The sequence below is a fragment of the Vicia villosa genome, linkage group LG3 (assembly GCF_029867415.1).
Source record: "Vicia villosa cultivar HV-30 ecotype Madison, WI linkage group LG3, Vvil1.0, whole genome shotgun sequence".
Classification (NCBI taxonomy): Eukaryota; Viridiplantae; Streptophyta; class Magnoliopsida; order Fabales; family Fabaceae; genus Vicia; species Vicia villosa.
In genome coordinates, this window is record NC_081182.1 from 6700938 (window position 1) to 6722885 (window position 21948).

The 21948-nt window shown below is 34.8% G+C and overlaps 1 protein-coding gene across 3 annotated transcripts; it reads right to left on the minus strand.

Moving 5' to 3' along the window:
* Positions 1–4603: 4603 nt before the first annotated feature.
* On the minus strand, positions 4604–13863 carry LOC131660170 (transcription termination factor MTERF8, chloroplastic-like). Of its 3 annotated transcripts, XM_058929340.1 has the most exons (12): positions 13606–13861; positions 12248–13526; positions 10849–11049; positions 10207–10375; positions 10038–10119; positions 9851–9944; positions 9203–9299; positions 8180–8273; positions 7715–7766; positions 7179–7251; positions 5403–5804; positions 4604–5147 (listed from the first exon to the last, which is right to left on the minus strand). In XM_058929340.1, exons 4-10 carry the CDS (start codon positions 10238–10240, stop codon positions 7249–7251), a joined length of 456 nt encoding a protein of 151 aa, XP_058785323.1. In that variant the 5' UTR covers positions 10241–10375; positions 10849–11049; positions 12248–13526; positions 13606–13861; the 3' UTR covers positions 4604–5147; positions 5403–5804; positions 7179–7248. The 3 variants fall into 3 exon arrangements, with proteins under 3 accessions (XP_058785323.1, XP_058785322.1, XP_058785321.1); XM_058929339.1 differs by lacking the exons at positions 4604–5147; positions 5403–5804; positions 7179–7251; positions 7715–7766; positions 8180–8273 and having other exon boundaries at positions 9228–9299; positions 9851–9916; positions 9999–10119; positions 13606–13863; XM_058929338.1 differs by lacking the exons at positions 4604–5147; positions 5403–5804; positions 7179–7251; positions 7715–7766; positions 8180–8273 and having other exon boundaries at positions 9245–9299; positions 9851–10119; positions 13606–13863.
* Between the last annotated feature and the right edge of the window lie 8085 nt (positions 13864–21948).

The window sequence follows — 21948 nt, forward strand, 5'->3', positions numbered from 1 at the left end:
TCATTTCTTCATGAAGAAGAAAAAGTACACAATTTGAAAATTATGGAGCCATGTGATCTGATTCTTCCCTCCACAAACCCTAATTCATGCCTATAAATAGAGGGTCTCGCTCCCTTGATCAAACACACAAGAAATCCCAAAGTCACTCTTCATTCCAAAATCCATTTTTTTGTGTCATTTGCATTTTCATAGCAAATTTTAGTTAGAGAAGTTCTGGGTGAAAACCAACCTTTCTAACAACTTCCATACACCATTTGGAAGTTTTTGATCATCTCCAAACACTTCACAAACACCCCCAGCCAAAAACCACTCTCAAACCTCCATTAAAGAGCCATTTAGAGCCTTAACCTTCCAAACTTCATTCCATAGGCTCACTAGCCAAACTACTCATTCAAACATCTTCTACATACCATATATAAGCTGTTCAGATCATTGGTTCACATCTGGAACACAGAGAATACATTGTTTCACTTTAACTTTTTTGTCTTGTAGGTACAATCGAGTTACAGATTCCTAAGGTTTTCAGGAGCAATTAAGCATTCATTTAGCTTCCCTACAACACAAGGGAGCTATCCATATCCATCAAGGAGTTCTGTAACATCAGTTTGAAGCAGTATCTGAATTAGAGATATTTTTAACTCCTCTATGAGTTTAAGATTACTTTCTTTAAGTTCATAATTTTCTGCTTTAAGTTTCTCAGTTTCAACTACAAAACTATCTTTAAGTTTCTTGTATTTGATTCTGCGTTTACTATGGTTTTCCAGAAGTTTTGATAAGCTTTCTACAAGCTCATCTCTAGTAAGTTCAAAGAATACCTCATAAGTTTCTAATTCAGAGCCAGGGTCATCTCCTATGGTAGCCATTAATGCTAAGTTGGCATGTTCATCTTCTAAGTCAGATTCACCTTCAGAAGATTTTGAATCATCACATGTGGCCATCAGACTTTTCTTCTTTTCGAATTTTTTATTTGGCCTTTCTCTCTGCAGCTTAGGACAATCATTCTTAAAGTGACATGGTTCTTTACATTCATAGCAGACAATGCTTTTTCTGCTAGGCTTCTTATGTCCAGAAGATTATGCTTTATTTTCTGGTCTCCTGTAATTTCTGAACTTCCTTTGTTTATGCTTCCATAATTGATTTACTCTTCTAGAGAGAAGAGATAACTCATCTTCTTCTTCTGATGCAGAGTCACCAGAGCTTTCTTCTTCAGCCTCAAAAGCATTAATTTCAAATTTTCTAATAGATTTAAGGGCAACAGACTTACCTTTCTTCTGAGGCTCATTTTCATCAAGTTCTATCTCGTGGCTTCTCAATTCACTGATAAGTTCTTCAAGAGATACATCATTTAGACTCTTTGCAACTTTGAACGCAGTAACCATTGGTCCCCATCTTCTGGGTAAACTTGGGGATGGCAACGGGTCGGGTTTCACACTACCCAAACCCGCACCCAAAATCGACACCCAAACCCAAATGTTGTTCGGGTGGCAAACTAACACCCACGCCCACACCCGTTGGGTTCAGGTTTTTTCATCCAAACCCGAACCCGCAACAAAATACGTAAAATATATTTTACACTATCCTAACCCGTACTCGAAATATCGGGTGACACCCGAACTCGAACCCAAACCAGTCAATTTGGTTTTTCACCCTTTGACTCGGGTTCGGGTGCGGGTCTTCTTGCCATCCCTAGGTAAACTTCTGATTATCTTCTTGACATGATCTGCTCTGGTGTATCCTTTGTTCAAAACTCTCAAGCCAGTAGTCAGAGTTTGAAATCTTGAGAACATGGTTTCAATGGACTCATCTTCTTCCATTCTAAATGCCTTGTACTTCTGAATGTGGGCCAGAGCTTTAGTCTCTTTAACTTGAGTGATTCCTTCATGATTCATTTTGAGAGACTCAAACATATCATTCAGCAAGATAGTTTTAGCCCTGTGATGATTTTTTACCTCTTTCTTTTGTTTATCACTCATGTTTTTCCTATCAATCTTTTTACCAGTATCTACAGGATGTGTGTAACCATCTAGCACAATGTCCCATAGTTCAACATCTTGTCCTAGAAAGAAACTTTCCATTACTCAAAATTTTCTCCATCAAACACAGGGGGTCTGTTATTTTGCTCGTTTTCCATAGCGTTTTCCTTCTAGATCTTTTACTGACACTGTTAAGTGTTTGCACCCAGAACCAAGTGCTCTGATGCTAATTGAAGGGTATGAAAACACTTAAAAGGGGGGTTGAATAAGGGGTTTTCTTTCGCAAATGAAAATTCATACGATATTTTTATCCTGATTCGTTTGAACTCAAACTACTTCAGTCCACCCGTCAAGGTGATTTCGCCTCTCTCAACGAGGACTTAATCCTCTATAACCAAACTGATTACAAATGCACAACCAACTGGTGTAACTAACAATTCAATGCACAAGCCAACTACAAGTGACTAACACCTATAAGACTAACTAGTCCTATTCCTCTCGAGAAATCTGACCGAACTGGTCTCTCAAGGAACAATTACAAATAGGAACTTCTAACAATAGTGTTTCAGATTGCTTCTTAAAAAGCTTTATCACAACAGTGATATTTCACTGAGTTTAAGTACAATGAATATGAATCTCAATAAAATGATATGAACAAAGAATTTACTTTCAGCATAAGATTTTTCGTGAGCAGCTCTTGTTCGTAAGTTGTTATTTGCTTTTTCAAATGATCTTTTATTTATAGCCTTTGGAAGTTGTTGATCGTTGCTTCCTCGTAAGTTGTTCCGCCATAAACGTTTGCGTGTCGTGTTGGTTAATTGAGCTTTGCATGCATCTTAATATTTGTTCCTCATAAATGTTTCAGCCGTCTTTTAATCATTATGTCTCTAACGGTATTTTATCTTGTATCAGAACTTTGTATTTTGTTTTTCTTTTTCTTCACAAACTTCTGTCTTGACATTGTGAATATAACTTCTATCAGAATTGGCTACAGCGGATGGTGCATTTAGAAGTCTCCAAGCATTAGAACTTCAGCGTGAGCTTTACATAAAGTCCAAGTTCTGATGGTACTTGAGTTAGAATTTCTTCTGAAATAAGAAACATATAATTAGAGTACCATATTTACTTATATAAAATGTATTTAATTGTTATCATCAAAACACTAAGATATGATTAGAACCAAACTATATTCTAACAGAAATCTCCAGCCCTTGGCACACCATCCCAAACACCTTAATAAAGCCCCAATTGTTAGGCGTTAGCTCAGAAGGAATGATGTTAAGGACTTTCATAACATCCACCTTTAAAGAGGAAAAGGAGAAAAGAACCCTCGTGTCCTCTATGAGGGGGAGTGGAAGTAAGAATAGGTGATGATAAGCTAAGAAAGGTGGCCATGTTAACTTTCTCCATTGGTGAACAAGTCTCCAAGATAATCATCACTTCATCCTTTAAAGAATATACGACAATCTCCTTTCGAAAGGAGATTATCTTCTCCTCGACAGTACAAGAGGATCCAATATCTTCGACCTCTTTAGACATTACGGAGGGGGAGGTCATTATCTCTTTGTTTCCTGGGAACACTAAAGAAAAAAAAATTACTACCATGATTGCAATCGCTAATAGGACTACTAAACCCCTCAATCTCACAAAACTAAAATTCTACGCCAACCTAAATCCCTATTAAAAGGCCTTTTGTCTAAAATCCCTAACCATGGCTATTATGAAGGAGAAAGGAGGAATCAATACTTGAAAGAGTTGCGAATAGGATAAAAACCGGAGGAAGCTTGTAGAGGGTCGTGCGAGCAAAAAAACCTGAAGAAGCTTGCAGAAAGTTATGTGAAAAAATGAGTAAAGAAATGAAAAAGGAGAATAAGAAATCCTTTTATAGAGGAGTTGAAGCTACAAGTGTTTAAAAACCATCGTGCTTGAGGGACGATGTAGTACTTGAGTCTAAACAATTATAAGACAAGAAGTATTTTCGGAGCATTTAACATGCGAACCACACACCCCTACTTATACATGTCACCCTCTAAGGATTATGCTTTTAACATTATACACTTGTCTAAAGTCGCTAATTTTCAAAAGATGTGCATTTTACTGAAATTTTATAAAAAAATATTGGATTTTTAAAAAATTTCGTGACTTTTTACCGGAAATTTTTAAAATATACCGGAATTTTTAAAATTTTCGGTATTTTTTTTTTGAAAAAAGAAAAAATTATACTACCAATAATTTAAATTTTGCAATAGTACAATTTTTTTTTGGCAAAAAAATGTTCCGAAAATTTCATGCTTCACCCCACTAACTTATTCAAGGGTAAAAGGGGGGTGACATGTTAAATGCTCGTATTTTCTTTTATTTAAACAATATAAACCAAACCTAGGCCTCCTATGAAGCAAGAACGTATGATTTGTCAATGCTTTACAGCTAATAAAATGATAATCTTAACCCTATTGTCACCGACATTAGTTTAAAGATGTTATACAAAGGCAATCAATCTATTTATGTTTTCACGAAGAAAAACATTTTTATCAATTTCCTGTGAATAAGAAACCATCCCTTCTAGCAACTTAACCATATTGTCACACAAATGCTACGAACAAATGAACCCACAATAAACAGACTTCATATGACAGAACTCAACTAGTTCATATATGCTAGACAGTAAATAAACACCAAAATTTACCGTTGTATCATGCAGGCTAAAAGTGAAATGAGCCAGTATATACAACTCTTATGTGGGCCTAATTAATAACTGCAAATAAACTGCGATTTCTCATCGTGATAGAGTAAGGTTGAAGTTCCTATTTCGGCACAAACAAAAGATTTCTCATCTAACAACGTTTCAATATATGTACCTAGAGTTTACAGTATCCACTACAATATGATGAGTATATATAAATACCACAACGAGATGAAGTGAAGATTGATGCATCTTTTAAAACTATGCCTGGATTTTTCAACAGTTGCTAAATGAACCCCTTGAATCTTTTAGCATATCAGTACAGAAAATCACTACCGGCACGAATTGAATATTTGACCCCTCATTGCATCAATTGGTATGTGTTCGTGTGTGTAACGTTCAGGACCAAAATAAACTCCCATTCTATCCAAAAGCGCAGTTGCTTCATCCCTACCATATCTTGAAGCATAAAGTCTCAGATATTCGATATCCTAAATAAATGCAAACAAGGAATCTAAGATCAGAATCTATAAAAGAAAAACTATTTAAGACAACTTATACCAGCTCATGCCATGAAAATAGAGCTTCATAGTCCATACGATATAAATAGATGCAAATCATGTAAGTTATAAATAGAGTACTGTGATGTACCCAAAGTATTGATATTAAAACAAATATTTCGTCAAGATACACATTTGTTGAGAATAATTTGCAATATTTTTAGGGGATAAAAATAAATACTTTACCTGCAAGCCACTGAGTAGGCGCTCTAGTCTAAGAGAAGCCACCGGTTCATTAGTTGAGAATACCTCACCAGGATAGTACAGAACTCCATCCCCAGGAGGAAGGCCATGCCTGAATTTTATCTGTCACAAAAATATATAAATGGAAGAAAAGTAACAGTACAGTATAGCAAGTTCTAACGGATACATAATTTTCCAACGTAACATAACATAAACAAGCTAGACAATCACCTCTGCGCTGGCTACAGTTGCTTTCTCATAGCAGTTAGCACCCCAGTACAAAAATCCTGTGCCACCCTCTTTCGACACACGCCATATGACAGCCCGATGTTGAGTGCCTCGCATACCAAGGTGCCAATTTGGATGAGGATCTGATGGTCCCATACAGACATATGTCCACCATTCCTGTGACAAAACCACCCGCCTCTGATGAACAAATAAAACTAGGAACCAGCATAATAGTAAATATACATTCTATTGTGCATCACTCTTTATTAGTCTGATCATGGAAATTTTGCATTTACTGAATAAATATTCAGTACAGCAGACCAATTATTTTAGCATCAGTACACCAACTCAAATTGTTGGAGAAATATTGCCATAAACATCCAAAAAAATGTCCGAGGAAATACGATAGATTACATCAATGTAATAATGTTGACTGATGAAACTTGAGAATCAAAGAAAATGGAGTTCAAACTCTACTAAAAAAAATTAAATACTCCAAGGCTTTGTTAGGATGTCCATAAACATAATGAATTCCATAAATAAGCCAAATGGAGCCTTGGTTTGAATTGTTAATACAATATACTTTTGAAGGAAATAAATCTTGGCACGACATATAAGAACTGTTGTCCTACTACATTAAGGCTAGTGATGTTTCCAAAACCCAGAGTATGGCACGACAGAGAAAAGGTAACCACAATCCATTAAAAATAAAAAGCAACCAAGAAAGGAACATAAATTTAAGCCCGCAGAGCAACCAAGAAAGGAACATAGAGTTAATCCCGTAGTTATCTGGTATACATTACTCTAAGTTGATTACATGGTATGTAGGAGATATGCTAATTTGGTAGTATACTATTTGGGCTTGGGTACATTTTAAAATATTAACTGGTATATTGGTAGATTTCAAAGAACCATATATCCACATTACTTTATATTTTAGATCTCATTTCTAGAACAAAATGTGCAGTTTATTAATTACTTTTCTATATTAAAAGTTGGCAATTACTATACTTTGCTTATAGTTTTATAATAATTAAAAAAAATAAGAGTGTCCATATGCTAGTGTTTTTCTTCAATCCATCATTTATAGTTTTATCTTTGCTGCTTCGGTTGGTTTTCCAAATAAGGCTTTTTAAATTTCTGACTTTTTGTATGTAAGCACTATTAATGTCTCTTCGGTTTTAGTTCCTTCTTCCTTATTTAACTTTCCAAAATCTTCACAAGTAGATTAGCAATGGCAACTGCGATATCGGGTATGCATGCAATGGTTTGCACTTTGTTTTTTGGGGTGGATATATGGAATATGGTAACATTGGCTGTACCACTTTGCAAGTAGGTAGACGCGGGGCACTATCATCAGAAATCCACTACATGCTTAGCTCGAGAAATAGAAGATATGTAGACCTTATAAAAGATCTTGCAATCTGCTTTAAGATATTTTGTTCAAAAGCATTGAAGAGGTAAAAGCAAATATCTATCAACTCAGAAGAAACAAAGAGCGCAAACTAAATTACTGATGAGGAAAAGATGGTAAAATTTATATAATATTACCTCACCATTCTCTGGTTGTAATTCAGCAGTAATATCCTTGACCAGGTCCTCTCAATTTCCCAAGACCCATTCACTGTAAAGACAAAGTCAAGTTCTTAGAAAGCTTAATGAAAAGAAAACTTTGGGTATTCTTCATTCCCACTTTTATTTTCACTAATGAAAAAAATTGTTTCTTCCAAAGGCACAATAAATAAGACTTGAGAAATAAGCCCATCAATGTATCCAAAATGACACTGGTTCAGCAACTAACTGAAGTTTAAGTTACACTTTTTAAGTTTTGACTGAATAACATCTTTTGAGTATGCAAGTGAACCACAACACAAAAGGTCTAAAACTATAAATATGGGCAACAGAATCCAAAAAGGGGCGCTTTGGACCTCTCTCCCCCAAACTAAACCAATTTTAATGATTAACTTCAACAAAATTGAGCAAGATATAGTATCTAACATTTTATTTTTAACTTCTTTTGGAAACCAAGATCCTGAAAACTACTTCACAACAAATCATATAAATAGATATTTTGGAAGTTGACTCACCATAAATGGAGTCTCGCTAAAGAAGTAGACTTCAGGAACATCCAACCCAGAACTAGAAATTGCATCACCACAAGAGTTTAGATGGTGCGAGTGAGGAGAAAAAGAATAATTAATTGACATACTGATAACTATATTTGACATTGATACCAAGTTCAAATCTAAATATGAAAATCCAATAAATCACTAGTGTATTCAGTTTAAATAGAAAAAATATCTTAAGATGCAAATCCAATAAATCACTCGTGTATTCAGTTTAAATAGATAAAATATCTTAAGATGCAAATACAAGAGTATTAAGAAAAACCAATGATAATAACCTAATAATCAATTCATGTCAAGAAATGCCAAAAACTCTAATGAAATACTTGCAGCAAACAAAACAGTAAATAGGTGGAAGTCAGTTGATAAAAATAAAATGTACTTTACTCTTGATTGATAGGGATATAGTCAATTTTAAAGCAATACCTTGTACAATAAATTTGATTATGAGGACGCAGAAAACATGGAACTTTTACAAAAGCCTCAAATGGAGTAGGTGCAAGAGGTGCATCATTTGGCCCTACATAAAATGAACCCACAATAAGATACAAAGAAAATAAGAAACAGCTACAGAAACTAAAAATGAAAGTGCTGGCTGGAGTAAGCTAAAACAAATTTTGAATTGATAGAGTAATCTAAGAATATGTAAGTAGATTGAAGAAGCATGTCCTACATTCATCAGGAAAAAAAAAAAAACCAATAATCAACGAAACAAATTTGTGATTGGCTATCATATAAATGAAATGTAGATGCAGATTGTGTTACATTTTTCTACTTGTACATGCGAAACTTTAGATTGCCAACACCAAGATTATCTTAGATACACTACTGTCAAGTACAATCTGAAGACAGACTTTGCCAACCAAGAAGAGTTAGTGACGGGTAAAACAATAAATCCCAAGGATGTGTCAGTAAATGTTTACCATTCTATATCTCATTATAAGGTCCCATTTGTTAAAAATGAGAAAATACGGTTTTCCATTTAGTAAATTAAAAATTGAAGATAAAAAAATTAGAAGAAAGAAACTGCAGTCATATCCTCGGCAAAACTATTATTTGTAAAGTCATTTAAAAAAAATCAAAGATGGAAAAGAAATTAGAAAGAAACTGCAATCATTTGCATGACACAACTATTCTTTGACAGTGCAGCAGTAATTAAGAATAAAAGAAATAAATTGCATTGTAACCCTGCAAAAACTATTCTTTGATCAAATAAGAGCAATTATTAATGGTCGGTAGAGTTTTATTTATCCGATCAACTACATAAGAATACAATTACAGCCAGCTGTTACAGCATAACTATGTGAAATATTTCAATCATTCCAAAAAGTGAATATGCCAAACAAAACAAAGGCATTACCAATATGAAGAAACAACTTGAATTTAAAATGAATAAACTACCATGTATTTTAAGTATAAGCCAGTAGAAATTAAATTAGAATAACTTACCACAATAGTATGTAGTTAAAATACGAGCATCTGGAGCATAAGCACGGATGTCTCTTGCCATGTTGCGAAGAGAATCATATTGTTCCAAATTTAGTGGCTGGACAAAAAGGTAAGAAAATCAGCTTATCAAGGCCATAACTTCAGTAAAAAAAACAGGATCATAGTGAACTGGACCAGATTCAAAGTTATGGTAACGGATTCCCTCTTTTGAAAAATTTGTACTGAGCTGGCTTATTTTTTATTATAAATGCTCATAAATATTGATAAGGGCCTACTTATTTAGTGTTTATGAAGGGAGAGATAGACACAATTGTAACATGATTTGTCATGTGAAATTCTTAGGAGAGAAATAGTTATAACTTATATACCACCAAGGGCAGTCAAAATTTAATGAAGTAACTCAACTTTTTAATGAAAACGGGGAAGAAATAAAAGCAATTAATTAATGATTTAATGAAGCTGCTCAACTTTTTAACGAAAACAGGGAAGAAATAAAAAAATTAATCAATGATTACTGCTAAAGTTACTTGCTGTTTGTAATTTTTCAGTAGCAGCGTTCAATCCAAATTTAGGATAGAGGTGGATAACCTAACTTTGACATCATCCTAGGGTAGTCTTACTAGTAATTTATATCACACATGTTTGTACCTCGTCCCACAAGTAAAGGTAAGCTTTTCTCCAGTGATTCTTGGTTCTCAATATCTCAACTTGTTTCTGCAAGAAATCCTTCCCCGCATCGTTACTGTGGCACATTAACAGGTGGGTTGAATTTCATCAGTTCTCATTGCAAATATACCTGAGAGAAGCGAACGGGGACAACTGACTGACTGTATACCCGGAGACTACTTGTTTATATGGCACAGCATATGCTGCCAACCGAGGGTCTGAAAAATATTCATCTGATTTTGGATGATCCGCTACAATGTCAAGAGAGAAATATTCAGCAATGATAATATTTCTTTTGACGCTGCAACTCTATAAAACTCATTGAATCAGAAATATACCTGGCCATGGACATGTGTATGTTAAAACACGCATACCATCAGCCCATTTGCAAAAATAGGGGCTGATTCTATATTGAAGAAGCCACTTGAAATGTTTATCCAATGCCTCAAACCACTCATCTGTCCCCTGTTTAACGCTAAAGCGATCCTCAATTACAATATCAGATACCTAGTGCGGAGTAAAGGAAAAACCGGAATGCGCAAACAAATAAACTCAATATCACAAAGATATAGACCAAAAGTGCACAGTGAATGAAAATTGCAAAAGAAGCAGTAAGGTTTAAACAAGTGGCAGTCTCATATTATTCCCAGAGTTTGTTTGTATTGTAAACTGCACTCAGGATGAACCAATTAAAAATGGGAGCATCACACACCATATGTTACCGTCATTAGATTGGTATTAATTTTTCATCAAGATCAAAATTTTATATCAATCTAATGGTTGTAATGTACGGTACATGCCTTAAAGAATAAATGCACATTAAATGCCACTTGTTTTAACTAGTAAGCAGAGATATTTAGTATCTAATAACCTAACTGAGACAATTTAAATCAGTAAAATTTTCTCCAAAACTTATTAAAAACAAAAAAAAATTAAAAAATGGTGTTTTTTGTCTAACATTTAATATGGGTCAAGGATACACCAAATACGGCAGGAAGGGAAGGAGTTTCAGGAAGTACAAATTTCCAGACAGTGAGATTTAACTTCAGCCTTAGAGAGAGACTTGAAATGGCATCCTCTTCCAATACATCTGGTGACTCGTTTTCTGAAGAGAATTCAGAAAATGATGGGGACAGAAGAATCCTTCTTAATGATATAGTTGAAGACTTCAACCTTTCAACCTAAAAATGAGATGCTTGCATAAAAATCTATAAGGAGGCCAAGATTAAAAAATGTACCAGAATGTACCAGATTAAAAAATCCATAAGGATCACTTATATCATAAATAGAAGTCATATCCTTATTATAGTGAAAAGTTTGACTCCTAAAGAAGAATCTTGGAGTGCAGCAAAATCATTAGTGCATCACTTTAGAATTTTTGGATGTCTAACTCATGTGTGTTCCTAATACACATAGAAAAACACTTAATGGAACAAGTATTACGTGTGTAAATTTTGGGGTTAGTGAAGAATCCAAGGCATACAAACTTTCTGATCCAGCTGATATTCATAAAGGTTGAAAGTGGATAAAAAGGAATAAATTAGACTACAAGAACCTAGTAACAATAATGACGATGAAAGTGATAATGTTACTGGTATAGAGATTGAGGAAGAAGACCAATTGCACAATCTTGTTGTCTTCAGTACAAGTGATGATCCTAGAATTTAGGAAGAAGCTCTCGAGCCAAAAATAATGGATCTTGATATAGAATCCATAGAAAGAAATGGCACTTGGGATGGGAAACATAAGGTCAAATTAGTGGCAAAAGTATACTCTCAAAAGTATAGTATCGACTACAATGTGGTGTTTGCACCAGTTGCTACATGGTATACCTTACGAACTATCTTGACAGTTGTAGATAGTAATATCTGGTGTGTGTTTTAACTTGATATAAAAAGTGATTTCTTACATGGTGAGCAAGCTGAGAATGTATAAATTGATTGAGCTTATGATATCACAAAGGCATATCTAGCATGGTGTATAAGCTGAGAAATTATCTCTATGGTCTGATACAAGCTCCAAGAGCTTGGTATAGTAAGATAGTTTCTTGGCATGGTGTATAAGTTGAGAAATTATCTCTATTGTCTGATACAAAATTTCAGAAGTGCCCTTATGAAGATATATTGTTTTTTAAGCAGGAATTATTAGCAGCAGTTGTTAGTGAATAATAAATAATTTTACATTAGAAATAGGCTACTTCTAAAACACACTATTGTCTTGATGTCCCTTCATTTTTTTTATTCTTCTATCAATAAAATAGTCTCTTTTTCATAAACTTATTTTGGGATGAAAGGCCTTGAGTCATAAGGAATACAACAAAATAAATAAGGACAGCAAAACTAATGTACAAGGAAAAAGAAAACAAATTCATTTGTTCACCTTTATTCCAATTTAGATTTTACAGAAGCCTTTTTTGGCCTATCACTGAAGTTCTCACTTGAAACAGTTAAAAGTTGATTGAGAGATATTTGTCCCCCGCATGAATCCTTCTTTATTTCATACCTATACTTAATTTCGTCATCTAACTTGTATCCATGAAATGCAGGAAAATCCAACAACTCCTGAATGTCACGATCCATCTCCTCTGTCAAATACTTAATCTTTTTCTCTAGAGAGGCGGGATTATACTGCAGCGTCGCTGGACGCTTCTTACTCATAGCAAAAATGTCTTCGGGCGACAACCCATAATTCAAGAATAAACTCACCGCCTTCTGCATATTCCCACAGCTTGTTCTAGTAGAAGCCGCAATCGCCATTGCCAACTCTTTTGTCCTATATTCATACCCAATCTTGACCAAAAACAAAAGCTTACACTCAAGGTTATTGCGGAACGAAATGCCCAAAAATGTCGGTTCTTTGATCAAGAATTTAAAGATATCGCCCGAGTCTAACCCACAATCCTTGAGAAATTGTAATCTAGGACGCAGTTTCCTCTCTCTATTACTATTGAAAATAGATGGATACACCAACACTATCCTAAATATTTGTTGATCATCAAGTTCGGCAAAAGACCTCAAGAACTCTATTTGTTCTTCAAGACGTTCTGTCCTTAAATGCATGATCGAAGGGAACATATTCACCACTTTCCCAACACTATCCTCATCTCCGCCACTTAACTCAGTAAGAACCCTGAATCTCGGTTTCAGCTTATTATCCAAATCATGGTTGAGAAGCACAGGGTGCTTCAGAATCAAATCAACACCACCAAATGGTTTTAAGAAACTAATTACTCTTTCAATTTCTTCCATTGACTTATGGCAAATTGCCTTTGACAAACTCACTTTGTTAAGCACATGTGCAATCTTATCAACCCCAATTCCACTGTCAATAAGCAATTGAACCTTCTGAGGAAAATTAGATAATTCTTTTGGCTGATTAGCCGATAAAAGATGTTTCACCTTAGCTTCCTCAACCTGTCCTTGCAATTCATTTCTCAAAAAGTTTAACAATGGGTCAATTTCATTTGAAGTTAGCATATTTAATTGCTTTGTAACTATGTGATTGATGGACATACGACCTAACCCAAGAGACTTTAAAGAAAGAATGTGATACCGCAATAAATCTAGTTGTATCGAGGTCAGTTCGGAAGCATTGCTCAAGAGCAAATTGGTTTCCTCAAAGCTGATACCGATTTCTTGAAACAAAGTGACAAGTCTGACTGCAAATGAAACAAAAAATAACAGTAAGAAGATTGCTTATAAGGTGTTTGAGAAAATGCGTGTGAGAAATTTATTTACCGTATTGGAAGTCGAGATTGGGTGTGTGAGAACTGCTGCGGCAGTTGATGGAGGGCCGAAATTGGAAAAGGAGATAGTTGTTGTTTGGCGGTTGTGATTTGGTGAGTGGGGAGATAAAGGGCTGAGTTTGAAGATGAGAGGAAAAGGTTGAGGGTTGACGGGAATGTGAAGAAGAGCAACGGCATGGAGGATTTGAGAATAGAGGGAGTGCTGCTAGTGCCATTTCTCTAATCAGAAAAAAAAAAGAATATTTTATGGTGGTTATTGACAATGTTTAAAATAATAGTCTCAATAGTGGCCAAAACAGTTGTAGTGGTTAGAGTAGATTGTCAAAATAATAGTCTGAATAGTGGCCAAAACAGTTGTAGTGGTTAGAGTAGTGGTGTTCAATGGTTAGAGTTGTTGTTAGAGTAATAATCGTTGATAGTGGTTAGAGTGGTGATTAGAGGTGAATGAAGTGATAATTTGTAATTGTCTAAGTATTGATTAGATGTGGTAAGAATGGTGGTTGACAGTAGTAAAAATAGTAGTCATAATGATAATCAATGGTTATCATATTAAAGATCCTATGTGGTAAAGTGGGGTTGGATGTGGTCGGTGGTAGTCAAAATGATGGTCCAAGCAATAGTCGGTGGTGGTCATAATGGTTGTTTCTTAAGGTCATATACAGTAATGGTTATAGTGGTAGTTAATGACCAATTGTTGATGGTCAATGTGATGGTCATTGATGGCTAGTGGTAGCGATATGTGGATGGAGTGATGATCTGATGTGGCCCGGGTGGTAGTCATAGTAGTAAATGGTGGTTAGATTGAAGATCATAGATAGATAAAGTGGTAATTATATTGATGATTGATTGTGATCGTCGATAATTGTCGATAATGATCATAATGGTTGTTGGAATAATAGTCGGTGACCATTGATGGTGAATTTGTAGCAATAAAACAAAAACATAAATTATAAACCTATTTTTTAAATTTTAAACTTTAATGGAAAAACTATTTTGAAATTAAATTAAAAAAACCATCTCAACTTTATTTTTGTCGAATAAATTTGAAATTTAATTCCTCTTAAAAAATTTGAAATTTATTTTAAAATCAAAAACTAAAATTTGACAATTATTTGAGAAAAATTGAAATAATCAGGTTTTAAAAAAAATTACAAAAAAAAAACCACATTTTCAGAAAAATTACCTGGGTAACCAGGTTTGGGGATGGCCTACACGTAGGAGCCACCCCCATGGCGCTATTGTCTTAAAATTTGAAGGTATGCGCCACCCCTCATGGTGCCAATGTGCAAGCCCAAAATGGGCTGCCATGTGGGGTGGCGCCAATGTGCAATCCTTTTTTTTTTAATTTTTTAATTAAGATTTTTTATATTAATTTTTTAAAAAATAATTATAAATACGGAAAAATATATTAATGATAAAAAGTGCATTACAAATTTTCTAAAAAAGGATTACAAATATTCTAATGCCTATTGTCACCATAACGACGCCAGTTCCGCACCTAGGCGCTACTCGATTTCGTTGAACACATTGTCGACCCCTACCCCTCTGAGGTTCTTGTTGTGTTTGGGTATGTGGGCCTTGGATTAGCCCCTCCATGCGCTCATTGTCCATGTACTCTTCAATCCTACTGTCAAAGAGTCAGTTTCCCATGCCTCAAAGTTTTGTCGTTGCCGTGGTGGTGGTGGGGTAGCCATGTATAGTTGGTAGCAACTGGCACTTGAATTGCCTTGGTAAAAAGGCATTGTTGGTTGGGGTGTGGTGTAGCCATATTGTTGTTGTTTGGAGCTACAATAAAGGTCTTCCTGTGTGATTATTGGGTGGCTTGGGTCGTATTCTTCATATGGGTTTAAGTCGGGGCTAAGTTGGGATGTGGAGGGGCCCGCCTCGTTGCATTGTTGGGTGAAGCCATATGATTGTTGTTGGTAGGGTTGTTGTTGGTAGTAGGGGTGGACAAAAGTTATTCACCCGAGAAAAACCAACCGGTCTGATCCTAATTATTGTCTTCGGTTCGGATTACTACGGATTAACGGGTCAAACGGATGGTTGACTCGGTTCATAGTGGATTATTTCGCTTCGGTTCGGATGAAAATATCGAACCCATCGGTGACCGAATCCGACCGAACCCAATTAATTCTTTATTATTTTATATTTATTTACTTACAGTACTAGGGTTTGAGGAGGCAACCCTAACTTTTCTCATTCATTTTTTTCTGAGTAGCGCCGCTCACTCTCCTCTCATCTCTTCAACCCTATCTATCTCCAAATCTCAGAAACAACAAGATCATCCCCATGATCTTCACCCTTATCTATTTCCATCACCATCATAGTTCATCTCTCCCACTCAAAGTCTCTTATATTCTCACCCTAACTCACCAAGTTTTGAAACCCAAAACCTAACCTCCAAAATCCGAAAAAACATCGTAAAGAAATTTAAAGGTTGAACTGAAAGAAGGTTGTATGCGGATGTTTTAAGGGTCTCTATGGATTTCGATTTGATTATTGCAGTGATCAACTTAAGGTATATAACTCATTTTAACTTTTCCATTGTTGTAGTGATGCTTTCTCTTGATTCTTCTGTTATTTTTACTTTTACCCTTGTCATGTTGCAGATCTTTGCTTCTATCTTCGTGATACCTGTTGTTATTCTCATTGATGTTCTTGTCATCCTTCTCGTGGTAGGTATCAATTTCTGCTTTATAGTTTAGTTAGTATTCATTTGGTTTTTATTCTTAAAGTTGTCTTTAACATTTTCAGATCTAGATCTGTTTTGCCTAAGATCTTCGTGTTATTGTAAATCTGGGAATTGCTTTTGGGGGTCTTCCATGCAATTGATTTGTTTCACATCTTTCTTTGTTGACATTGTCTTACAGGGGGTGAAGAGAATCATAAAACAATATCAAATGTATAAATACCTTCTTCAAATGGCAGGTTAATTTTTCTATATTTGATTTTTCTTCTTATTGTTTTTAATTTGGATCTAGTATAGTATTGTATTATGTGAAAGTTTCCTTCCATTGACTATTTAATTTTTTTGTTTCTATTTTTCTCTGTATTTTATTTGTTGGTGGATGTGGGATTCTATGTTTGAATTTCTAACTGGTTTTCCATGATTGATGATAACAGGAAGCTAGTGAGTTATGCCTTCCATTTTCAGTTTTGCACTTGTTTTATCTGAAGATTCTCAATGTATGATTTGGCTGAAGTTAGCATACATTTCTTTGTTTTTCAAATTAACATAATCTATGAATGGTTTATTTTTCCCCATAATTCTTCTTCCTAACTATTTCTTCTGCAGTGTAATAAAATGGGCTTCTCACTAACATTGGCTCAAGCTGAAGAAATCATCAAAGAACTAGTAAAACTTCTCTACAAATACTACAAAAACTTTGCTTTTTCTTGACATAGAAACATATTCCACAACTGTGTTGTCCAGGTAAATTCAACTACTCTCCATTCCTTTATTACTTTTATTTTTCCTTATTTTAACTGCATATAAAATATATTATTTCTTTATTTGGTTTTTAGAGTTGAATGATAGGAAAACTAATCAAAACCAATATTATTGGTTTTCTGTTAAACCAATAAAAATGTTTTATTTTTTTTTTTTGCTGATTAATAGTTAATTCCTATTTATGTGTTTTGTGAACAAATTTGAGAATTTATAACTTTTATTGTTTCATTTGGTTTCCAGTTTTATTAGTCATGTTTCTAAAGATATTAATGTAAAACTAAGCAAAATAAATATTATTGGTTTTATGTATAAAAATGTTGTTAAGGATGATTAATTTTAAATTTATGAGTTTTAATGTTAGAGTCAAATCAAAAATTGATTATAAGAAATTAGTTATAGTTTTAATATATTGAGTTTATGAGCTTAAATATGAAACTCTAATTAAAATTAAATAGCATTAAAACTGGTTATTTTTAGTATTTATTAATTTTAAATTTTACTCGTTATTGACTTATTAGTTGAATTGTAGTTATTGTTTATTATCAGTTTTGTTTAATTTTTGAATTGTGGTGACAACATATAACAGGTTTTGCGTGGATCCAGTAGGAGGAAGAATGGACAAATCACAAACATGGGACAAAACAAGATTAAATCTCACAATATTGAATGGACAAATCACAAACATAATATTGAATGGACAAATCACAAACATGAGACAGAACAAGATTAAATCTCACACTATTGAATGCTCTCAAATTTGAATGTATAATATTAAAGACTTGAATATCACTAAAAACTATGTTTTATTTTAACTATGTTTTTATTGGCTTAATCAACATTTAATATAATATCTTTTTAATGAAAATATTTTAAATGAAATATGAAAGCTGTGTGAAAGTTATTCAAATATAAATTTTAAGATGTGTTAAGAAGAAAAATTAATGAATTGAGTTGGGCTGTAATTTTAAACTGGCCCAGGAAATAATATTGCTGACTTAAATTGTAAAAAAACTTGATTGATTTTAAATTTGGGCTCAAAATTTGATATGGCCCAATAAATTGGTAAACGAAAAAAACCGATATTATTAACCGAACCGAGTTAAACCGAACCCGAAAAAACCGAATGACAAATTGGTCGGAAGTTGGGCCTGCAGCTCTCACCCGTGGGTTGGCTCAGTTCAGTGGTTTAGGCCCGAACCCGAACCGAACCGAACTGTTGTCCACCCCTAGTTGGTAGGCAGTTTGATACTTTACATGGTATGGTTGTTGGCTTTGGTGTTCAGAAGTCTGATGGAGTTGAGGCTGAGTTTGGTACAAGCTATATTGGCTCGGTTGGCTTGGTTGACATCGTTGGCGTTGTTGACTTTGTTGGTTGTATTGCTGATGGCGGGGGTCGTACAAGTAAAACGGGTCAGACGCATACATTTAAGGGGTTGTGACCAATCTATACCAATTTACATATTCTTCAGTTGGATACATTGGGAATGGGGCAACGGTGAACCAGAGAACATGGAAGCGAAGATCCTTCCACATCTGACATAATTCGGGTGCGAAATTTTTCCAATCTTGGACATCCTATTGGTGATTCACTCTTTTCATATGCCAGTTGCCCAAATCAATTGGGGGAGTCGGGATCTCTTTACGCATGCCAAATTGGAGTTTCGCACGACCAGCTTGTTGCATCTCCACAATGTTGAATCTTATGATAGCTGTTGTCGCAGTCCAAACATCTTGGTCATCGGGGTTCGGCTCATGTTCGAGATCCATGTATGGTCTCTAATAAAACTGTATAGGACAGAATAATACAATGTATTATTTGGAAGATGGTTGGTAATACATATATGAATCATAAAAAAATTAGTGGTAATACATCTTGAGGTCGTAGGTGATCCAAAAGTTGTTGATACAACAAAATGTTTCCTCTCGGGTTCTTGTTGTAATCCAACCCAGTATAAAAAGGCATGATGGCAAAAACCAAAGCAATTGAGATTGTGTATGGCAACTGGGAGTATTCGTACAAACAACTTCCATGTTTCTTGACTGCGCTCCAGACTTATGCTCCTGAAATTGCTTCTTTTTTAGAGACATTGTCGGCGCATTCTCCCGACGGAACGTGTGTTCAAGGAAATGGGATATTTCATAGAATTTTCTGGGCTTTTCGACCTTGCATTATAGGATTTGCGTATTGCAAATCAGTTCTTCAAATAGATGGAATTTGGTTGTACGGTAAATACAAGGGAACCTTGTTAATGACCGTTACACAAGATGGCAACATTAATATTTTTCCAGTTGTGTTCGCTCTTGTGGAAGGTGAAACAGTTGGGGGTTGGAGTTTCTTTCTCAGAAATCTAGACATACGTTGCTCCCCAGCATGGGCTCTATTTGATTTCAGATAGACATGCTTCCACCGAGAGTGCGTACAACAATCCAGCAAACGGTTAGCACGAACCACCTTCAACGCATGTATACTGTATTCGATATATTGCGCAAAATTTCATGCGGGAGATCAAGGATAGGGTTCTTCGGAAGACTCTTGTCAATGCTGGGTATGCATTAACTCAACCAACGTTCCAACATTATCGACGTGAAATCGTACTGTCAAATCCGGATACAGGCAGGTGGATCGATAATCTAGACAGAGAGAAAGAGACTAGGGTATACGACAATGGCCAACAATGAAGGCATATGACTACAAGTCTTGTGGAGTCAATGAACAGTGTTTTCAAGGGCATTAGACATCTTCCAATTACTGCCTTGATGAGATCAACCTACTTTAGGATGGCTTCCCTTTTTGCGAGAAGAGGTGAGCGTGTTGCACCCTTATTTTTATCCTACGATATTCATGTCATTTGCATCATTGCATTTTCTCATATCATTTTATGTTTACTAACCCTCAATTCAAAAATTACAAAAATATGTCTTCTTTCTCTTTTGTTTTTTTAGGCAGAGATTGAATCGAGAATGTCAAGCTTCACGAGAATATTCGAAGAAATTCGACCTAAAAGTTGACATTTCAAGTCCATTCCAATTTGAGGTTTAAAGTTCCTTTGTCCTCATTTTAATTTCACAATTTTAGTTCTTATTAAAAAAAATCTAAAAGATACCTTGATTTTGTATTAATCTTTAGTTTTAATTTTGATTCTAATTCAAACTTGAAATATTTTTTCAATTTAATTTATTGTTAAAATTGAATTAATTTTTAATACAAAGTCATCCCTCTTTATTCTTTCATTATATTTATTTTACTATTTTTATTTTACATTTTTATGTTAATTTGTTTTTATTACTAATCATTTTCTTTTATTATTTTCATTACTATCATTTCTTTTACTTCTTATGTCCAATAAAATAGAAAAAAGATGAAAAGCAAGTTGGGACCACCCCATATGCATTACACGGTTTACAGAAATTTCACATTTTTTTTCCATTCATGACACCACTTCACACTACTTCACAGTACAGACAAAAAAAACAAAACAAACTCCCCTCCTCCTCCTCAATTGTCTTTCCTCTCCACTATCCCACTACACCATTCCACTCCTCTGCAAAAAATTTAAAATTTCATTACAATTTGTACAAAAAACAGCTCGTATGTCCTTAATCCTTATCCAATTCTTCTCTCAATTCTTTGAACCAAACCCTAATCCTCCTCCTATAAAAGAGCACACTCACTACCAGAGAGAAGGGGAAAGAAATACACAGAGGAAGAAAAAAAAGCAATAGAAAATTCTGCAGAAAACCTTCAAACTTCCTCCAAACAAACCTGCATACGAACCTTCAAAACCATAACCGTTTCACACACAAAAACGAATTCGCGCTCATCAATAAATCTGCAATCTCCTTGTAGGTAACTCTGCTTAATAACCTTCATAAGCTCCACAAAACTGATTCAAAACCTTCGCCAATAAACCACCAAATAGCCTTCTCATACCAAATATTCAGAAATCCTTCAAACTTTATCTGTAGCTCCAAACCCCGTCCATCAATTTACTTGACTCTACCTGCAAGTTTCATTATCATCCAAAACTTCATAATATCACATTTAATCGATCTAACATTCATCTGCATTATTTCTGTAATGACGTCAACAATAAAGCCATGGTAAATCAAAGCAAGAAGTAGGAACGGATTCAAGATGATTAAACATCGTACCTGAAAGCATCTCGCGTCGAATTCGAATCTGGAAAAGGTCTCTTTCCGACTTTCTAGCCACGTCAACACCTCGACAACGTCAAAACATGTTGTACCCCCATTTTTGACCACTAAGATCCCACCATATTTCAAAATATTAGGATCATCATCATAACCATCATGCATATATCATCTGCTAACCAAAAATACAAAAAAAAAATTGTTGTTTGTTGCTTGTGTCCCAAGACAGGAGATTGATCAAGAGGAGACTAGGCAAATTAGGGTTTTGAGGCCCACAAGGAAGTTCAACATTTTCCTATGATTCAAAGAGCTCTCTCATAAATATCCAAGTCCAGAGATGGCCCAATTCAAGATCAATCACTTTCATGATTACCTGAGGCCCCAAATTAGGGTTTTGACCTAATTCCACTATAGGGTTGACTTTTAATCATGACATGGCTCCAATACTCTAACCATGATTCAAGGGAATCCAAATCAACATTATAATCCATTCACATCATTCATTTGAAGAGGAGACCTTGATTCATATGGAATCCACAAAACTGCAGTTCATGTGGAAAATGCCAACTGTGTGGGTCAACCTTTGACTTTAGAGAAAAATGGTCAACCATGAATTTTTGAGGATTCAAATCATCATCATATGACTATTGAAGACATTTGACCAAGAGAAATCAAGAAATTTCATTAAGAATCAAAAAGTCAACAAAAGTCAAAATTATGGTTTTTAAGTGA

Coding starts and splice junctions, on each gene's coding strand:
- LOC131660170 (XM_058929339.1), bottom strand. CDS start 13,828: ATGGCACTAGCAGCACTCCCTCTATTCTCAAATCCTCCATGCCGTTGC. Junction 13,527..13,605: donor CAATCTCGACTTCCAATACG/GTAAATAAATTT, acceptor TTTCATTTGCAG/TCAGACTTGTCACTTTGTTT.